General features: G+C 42.2%; 1 protein-coding gene across 1 annotated transcript; it reads left to right on the forward strand.

The window, feature by feature from the left end:
* Positions 1-2,256: 2,256 nt before the first annotated feature.
* On the forward strand, positions 2,257-5,733 carry LOC148011910 (G-type lectin S-receptor-like serine/threonine-protein kinase At1g34300). The gene is made up of 2 exons (XM_087670693.1): positions 2,257-4,114; positions 4,343-5,733. Exons 1-2 carry the CDS (start codon positions 2,334-2,336, stop codon positions 5,049-5,051), a joined length of 2,490 nt encoding a protein of 829 aa, XP_087526819.1. The 5' UTR covers positions 2,257-2,333; the 3' UTR covers positions 5,052-5,733.
* Positions 5,734-8,238: the final 2,505 nt, after the last annotated feature.

Below are 8,238 nucleotides of genomic sequence, written 5' to 3' on the forward strand. Positions count from 1 at the left end.
TAGTTTTTGAATGTCAGTTCATCATGAACAATAAAAAATCTATGACTAGCTGCTCGGTGTTTTATTGAACACTTATTAGTGCTTGATTGTTGTGGAAATATTGTGATTATCAAGCTTATGATTGAAAGTGTTTTGCCCAAGCAACTAGATGAGTTGATTAGTGAAAATTCCTATTTGAACTCTTGGAAAGCTTTGAAAAATTTTCAAAATTCGTTGGTTAAATGAAGTTATATAAGCACAGGAGCTAGATAGGGTTTGCCTCTAGCTAGTTTATGGGGCCTGTAGGGAACCTATTCTTAGTCATGTTGTTGATTGAATGATCAAATAGGGAATTGCTATAATTTACTATGTGAAAGCAACAAAAAAATCATTGAAATTTGATTGGAACTTGAGGTATAGGTTGGGCAAACCACTTGACCCAATAGGGGAGCAAACTAGATGCAGTGGTGCCACCGTTGGCTAGTCAGCGGGGACTAGTGAAAGTCTAAGCCAAATTGTGCGAGCCATCAAAACTCTAGTGGTATTTAGCCAAACTAGGCCACAAACCTAAAATTTCTTTGATAGTCATTGAGCATTGACTATCATGGGTATCATAGACATGTATAGTTTGGAGAGGTATGAACCAATGTAAGAAATGATTTCACACCCATGTTTAGTTTAGAGAAATTACTATTATTACCAACCCAAGAGGTCCATTGAGTTAATTGTAGCAGAAAAGGCTATTGCTAGAGCTTAGTAGGCTGTTTGGGTGGTCCGTAAAGCTAGTTTGGGGACTCTTGGAGACATAGTTTCAAGCAAATTGTAATCATGGGCACTTGTACCATTCCCCATCATGGAATTATAGGTTTTACAAGTTGAATTGTAGGTTTTTCACTAGCAAGAACCTTACACACTTAGTATTCATCGTGGATAGGTTGATTGATGGAAAGTGATCAATTAGTCATTACCTAGTAGTAAGCTTGCCTTTTTAATGTCAAAGGACACCTTGCCTTTGTTTCAAAGGTTAAGTGGAGTTAGAACACCAAGTTAGATTATTGTTTTATGTGATACATGTTGGTAGAGTGAGTGATGCCACATGTGCAATAGTAATTTCTACACACACACGCACACGCACATGCATGCACGTAAATGCTCTAGCCTTAATAGGCATGCTACGTTAGAGAGAGAGAGAGAGAGAGAGAGAGAGAGAGAGAGAGAGAGAGAGAGAGAGAGAGAGAGAGAGAGAGAGAGAGAGAGAGAGAGAGAGAGAGAGAGAGAGAGAGAGAACAAAGTGAAATTTTATTAAAAATTGGAGATTTGTTTCTACTTGTTTTTTTCTTCTTCAAATGCACTACATTTTTCACGTGCAAACCTAGTCTTTCTATTTGTAGGCTAGATACTTAAGGGTGGTGTCATCTTTCTATTTGTAGGCTAGATACTCAAGTGGTGCCACAAGTATAGTCTCTACTTGCATGTCAAAGTAAATGTGATTATAAATTTAATAAGCAAGGAAGAAAAAGCATGTCATATGACCTAAACTTGACTTATTGGAAGACTCTACTTGCATTTCAAACTAAAGGTGACTATGAATTTAATAAGAAAGAAAGCAGCTTTACATGCTTAGACTCTAATAATTGGATTCTTTTCAATAGTAAGATTGCTCTTCAAGATAGTATGCGCAGATTTGTGGTGTTTCAATTATCTTCTACTAGAGTGTTTAGCCTCAGATTTTTTCAATAATCTATACTATTAGTTAACGAGAGGTGGGGGGCGGGTGCCATGTGGCAGCCCCCTACCTCCCCCACAAGAAAAAAAAAGAGAACGCAAGGGCGGGTGCCACGCATCCTGCCCCTGCCCCTACCTCTACCCCTGCCCCCAAAAATCGCACAGAGTCGAGGCGCGAAGCACCTAGTAAAGTAGTATAGATCCCATATGATGGTACAACTATGTTAAAATGTCATAGAAATTTTTGTAAAGTTATGGGAACACTAAATTGTAGTTGAGAGAGAGAGATGGAGATTTTATGACCAAAGGGACGTAATTTCGTTAGGGAAGTTGAATACGTGGAGAGACGTGACCAAAAGGTCTTGAGTTCAGCCCTATTCTACTTTCTAGAAAAACGGAGATTTGAACACGAGTCAATTTGACGACGACCCTGGATGTCCGCCATTACTCCAGCCACGAAGATACGTTTAAAATCAGAATTTTAAATCTATTTAAATATATCCATTGTCAATTCTACAGATTTCTCCTACATGCGAGAGATTAGGAGAGCTGTCCAACAGCATCGACCAACTCTCGTACGTATTTTGTAGCGCGCCAGACTCCAGAGAGAGAGAGAGAGAGAGAGAGAGATGCTCACGGGTTCTGCCTCCCTTACCCGTAGCCTGCAAACCTACGGCTTGCTGGTGCTTTTGGTATCATGTGGCGGTGATCTTCATGGACTGGAGGCTGCGAACATCACCCTCGGCTCGACGCTCACTCCCACCCTCACCACCGGCTGGGCCTCATCCCATGGCTCATTCCGGCTCGCCTTCTACCCAGCAGCAGAAGAGGGCTCCTCCTCAGCGACCTACTCTGTGGGGGTCCTGTATGCTGCTGTACCTCAACAAACAGTGGCATGGACAGCAGGGGGGAGAGATCTACAGGTTGGCGCAGGTGCGTCTCTCGAGCTCGCATCAGACGGGAACCTCGTCCTGCTCTCAAACCATGGTTCTGCTGCAGCTCCAGTCTGGAATAGCTCGACCGCGCATCGGAATGTCACAGGCGCTGAGATGCGAGAGGATGGGAATTTTGTGCTTTACGATGAGACCGGAGCCGTCGTCTGGCAGAGCTTCGACACCCCCACCGATACGCTCGTCCTCGACCAGCCCCTCACAGCAGGCCAATCTCTGCAAAATGGCCCTTACATGGCCATGATGAATGAGAGTGGGAACTTCTCCCTTGTCTGGATGAATGGGAGTAGCCCTGTTTCCTACTGGTCAAGCTATACCTCAGGCAATTCGTCAGAGGGCAGCTCTGCCGCCCCGCCATATGCAGCCTTGCAGAGTGCCACTTTTGCTATCATTGACGGGCAAGGTACACGTCTCAAGTCATGGACCAGCAAGGACGTGAATGATTCACCGGGTCCGAGCGTTAGAAGGTTAACCTTGGACGCAGACGGGGTCCTTCGGCTCTATGCCTACTTCACAGGAGCCACAGATTGGAGCGTCGGATGGGAAGCCTTGCAAGCATGCGGAGTCATTGGTTATTGCGGTGATAAGGGTTTGTGCACTTACAACAGCAGTGGACCTACCTGCCTTTGTGTGGAGCAAGCTGGATTCACATACATTGATCCGAGCAATCTAAGGAGGGGATGTAAGGCAAGCATGCCGGGTACAGAAGGGAGTAGTTGCACCACAGGCACGGGTATGGTGCAGCTTGATAACACACTGCTCTTTAACATGAATGGTGTCATGGTTGATTATGGTGAGATCATGTGCAACAGTACATGCCTACAGAATCCTCTGTGTGTAGCAGCCACTGCTTACAACGATGGGTCAGTGTCATGCTTTCTGAGTACTGGTGGCCTGACCTTCAGTGGCTATCAAGAACCAGGCATACCTAGCACTTCATTTTTCAAGTTCTGCGGTTCCCTCCCTCCATCTTCCTCTACGACTGCCCCCTCTGTAGCCTCTTCTAACATGTCAAGATTTCGCCTACCCCTCGCTGTCATCATCTCAGCCGTTGCAACCCTCGCAATTGTTCTGCTGGTTCAGAAAAGCCTATCGCTTCGTGGTTACCGTAAAGAACCCCAAATCTCTTCCCATTCTGCTCTCTTAGAGTATGCATCTGGTGCACCGATCCAATTCACATACAATGAGCTGCGGTCTGCTACGCAAAACTTCGGTGAGAAGCTGGGGGAAGGTGGGTTTGGAACGGTATATAAGGGCTTGCTGCCCTCAGGTGTGACCAGCATAGAAGTGGCAGTAAAACAGTTGAAACGTGTAGACCAAGGGGAGAAGCAGTTCCAGATGGAGGTTGCCATTTTAGGCGGGACACATCATATTAATCTGGTGCGCCTCTGTGGATTCTGTGCAGAGCAGAACTATAGGCTGCTGGTGTATGAGTATATGAAGAACGGATCCTTGGACAGGTATTTGCTAGTCAATCCAGCCTATTGGTTTATTCTAGTTTGTTTTGATCCTGGTTATCCAATTCATTACATATGCATCATCTGTGCTAGATCCCGTGCAGCTATTGTTTACATTTGCTGATTGACCATTGATGTCTTGGCAATCCATTGAGTCTATTCAATACACACACCACAGTACTTCACTGATGTACTTGGGACTAATAAGCTTTCAAGTTTAAACCCAAACAGGTACTTATTTGGTGATACCAGCAGTGGTTTACCCAATCTCAACTGGCCGACTCGCTTCAATGTGCTAGTCGGAACAGCGCGTGCCATCAGATATCTACAACAAGAATGTAGAGATTGCATCATTCACTGTGACATAAAGCCAGAAAATATCCTGCTGGACGAGAGTTTCTGTGCAAAGGTCTCAGATTTTGGTCTGGCTAAGCTCACAAACCCAAAAGACCGTGGTAAACAGCATTTGAGCATGCTTGTGAGGGGGAGCAGAGGCTACCTTGCACCAGAATGGAGATCCAATTTACCCATCACAGTCAAGTCTGATGTTTATAGCTTTGGCATGGTTGTGCTAGAGACTGTCAGTGGGAGGAAGGGCTTTGACACCTCCTTGACTTCATCAACTAGGCAAAGTTTCTCTGAGTGGGCTTTCCACCAGTATCTTCAGCACAAGCAAGTGCAAAATCTTGTGGATGCAAGGCTGCTGACAGAGGAGCTGAACATGGAGGAGGTGGACAGAGCATTGAAGGTGGCCTTCTGCTGTATGCAAGTGCAGCCATCATCCAGGCCTTCAATCAGTACAGTAATTCACATGCTGGAGGGGACACTGCCTGTCATCACACCCCAGGTGCCTCAGTTGTCCAGAGGCTTGGCCACCAGTGACAATGAGAAGACTTTTGTCAAGTCCGTAGCACATGAACAGGTTACCACATCCTCCTGAAGAACATAGGGGCATATTGCCCAGAGTCTTTCACATAGCCTGATACTTGAAGAACTTCCTTGGGAGCGATTGCAAATCTTGTGACAAGCAGCTTGCAGTCAAGAGGTAATCCTTGAGTGACTCCAGTTTCAAGTAACTCTTCTGCCACAAGTTACCATTGTATGCACATCCTGGAGTCTATATTCACAAACTTGAGGACAATGCTTAGGTAATTCCTTCCATTTGGATGAGTGATGCCTTGTTGGCCGTTTGAGCATATGGTAAGTCTCCAAATTTGAAGGTTAATCCTGTTGAAAGGAGCTCTTCTCCAACATCTTTTTCCTTTTGGCTTTGAATTTCAAACTATATCCTTTCTCTCATAGGATTGACAAGCACCCTTTCTTTCCTCTACTAATGGACTGGTTGTAGTAAGAAATAAAGAAACAAATAATATATCTTAATCCCAATCTTGATAGCATTTTTTTCTCTCTCCTTAATTGAAGCTTTGGAACTAGTTCTTCTTGAGTTGAAGTGGAACTTCTTTTATGCATTTGAGACAAATTTTTTTCTTTTTTTATGGTTAAAAATTACACACCATAGATTTTTTGGATGTCTTTGTTGCATGAGGATTGCCCCAATTGCATCCTCCCCCACTCAAGGATTTACATAAAATTCCTTCTCCCAATATGGTGCTTTTATAGTGGTCACATGAGCAACCATTTCCTTTACCTATTAAAACACCTCCTCGGCTTCCATAGACCAAGTGAGTGGATCTCATTTTGTAACTATTTGTAAAGGATAAAGCAATTAAGAAACTAAAGGCATAAAACAAGATAAATACCTTACCTTGTGTATAAATGTTATCAACTCCTTGGTATCAATTGGTGATGCCAAGGCAATCAATGCTTTCACTTTGTTAGGATTGGGTTCAATTCCATTCTTAGAAATAACATGTCCAAGCAGCTTCACTTTGGGTTGGGCTAATTTACTTTTTTTTTTGGATTTAACTAGCAAACTTGTTTATCCATTGCAAAAACTTTGTCCCAGTTTTCACAATGCTCTAAAGTGAACTATGTATACACACATCATCAATAAAATCATGCATAAACTTTTTGAGGAAAGAACAACAACTCTATTTACTCTTCTTTGGTATTGGTAAGTCCAAATGGTAGAACCTTGTAACAAAAATAACCCCAAGGTGTTATGAAAGTGGCTTTTTGTTAGTCTTTGGGAGTGATTGGTAATTGGAAATAGCCTAAATAGCCATCAAATACACTATATCTTTTATAACCTACAAAATGAATCAAGAATTTCATCAATAAATGGAAAAGGGTAATGATCACGTTTTGTCATGACATTCAAAGGTTTATCAATCACACAATTTTTCTATCCTCCCATCTTCTTTGGGGTTACAACAATACTTGCTTACCCATTTTGAATGCTCCCACTGAATATATAAATCCAGCTCACAACAGCCTTTCCACTTCTTTTAGTATGGCACTTTGTTCTTGAGAGCTAATGGCTTAAGTTTTTGGCATATAGGTTTCACATTTTTAAAAAAATCTATTCCAAGCCCTTCCCCTTGCATGCTCCTCATTTCTTGATAAGAGGTTATGAAAAGATTCGATTACTTCCTTATGATGCCATAGAATTGTCTTTTTTCTTGAAAAGTTAAATGCAAACTTAACATTTTTTCAAACAAGTCCATCTTCTTCATGGGTGTTTGGTTTATAAGTTCTTCAAGTTCTTAGAGTTTCCCTCTTCATCCTCTCCAATCTCAACACGATCTTCATGTTCCTTTATTAGTTGCAAAAGTTTCTCCTTCATTCTCATTGCTTTCACTCTCTCCCATTGAGCCTTTCCCTTTGGATGTACCCTCATTTTAAAGCAAAAATAGTAAACTCTTTTCTTTTTCTGATGGTATTCCCTTACCCAAATTTGCATCCCCATTCTTGATCTTTGTTCCATTTGTTTCCCACATTGTACCCCCTTACTTGATCCCTCCGTCCTTTGCCTACGTTCTAATTCATTATCCATTTCATCTTTCAAAGTTTCAAAAATGGTAGAATTTACATGGCATTCAAAATATGTATCAAAAGCATCCTCTTAGTCACTCTCTTCTTGTGAATCTCTTGATTCCTCCTTCTCTTCTTCTTCTTCATCCTCATCTTCCACTTGTCTTCTTGGTGCCATATCAAAATTTCTAGGTACTCCTCATCCATCATAGATCATAATGGTTCCTTTGACTCAATTTTCTAGGTACTCCTCATCGATCATAGATCATAATGGTTCCTTTGACTCAATTTTCTAGGTACTCCTCATTGATCATAGATCATAATGGTTCCTTTGACTCAATTTTGAATTGCCTTACACAACGAAGGTCACCCAAGGATTAGTAGAAAAACTCCTAACCCTACATGCATAACATGACAATGAATTTCACTTTAGCATGATTGGCTAACTTGATATGAAAGTTGGATCTTGCAACTAGCCAAAGACTAAACTGTTCAACACATGCTTGAGTGATAACACTTACTTGAGCACAACCATTGATGTGTGCTTCTCCAATGTTTTGATTATTGTGCCACGTTTTGACCATTTTTTATCATTCCAAGACTTGCTAGGCTAACAACGAGCTGTCCAACAACCCAATTGGAACCCAGACTTGTAGAAAAGACCATAGAGATATTTGTACTTAGAACTCTGACCTAATAGTCTAGGAGTGACTGAAATTACCGATGACTAGCTGCTTACCCCTGATAGAGACTCAAGTTGACTGTCTAGGCCGATACCACCTATCACAACCCATGCAGGACCCAAAATCGGCTATTATGAGTAATCACAATCCAGGCGAAAGAGCTGAGACTACATGAAACTGATTGGATGTGATTGACTTCATCGAAGGTTACACTTTGTACTATAGACACTTAAGCGCATATGAAAATTGGAAAGCCTGATTTTGCATTGCTCACATCGAGTCGCATTGTTTGAGCATGTAAGTGTGTGTGCTTTGGCAAATTGATTGGATTAGCAAGGAACACACTAAAGGGGATTAAGCTAAGAACAAACCACCAATAGGGGTGCAACCCCGAAAACCAGATGAGTGACCCAAGACACTAGAAACAAAGACCTAGGAAAGGCAAAACATTAGACCACTCAGGGAATGAAGGACTAGCCAAGATTGGAGACACATCTCTAGCCGACCTAG

Source organism: Lygodium microphyllum, chromosome 28 (assembly GCF_053477565.2).
Source record: "Lygodium microphyllum isolate KBCC chromosome 28, Lygodium_microphyllum_v1.1.10, whole genome shotgun sequence".
In the NCBI taxonomy this organism is placed as follows: domain Eukaryota; kingdom Viridiplantae; phylum Streptophyta; class Polypodiopsida; order Schizaeales; family Lygodiaceae; genus Lygodium; species Lygodium microphyllum.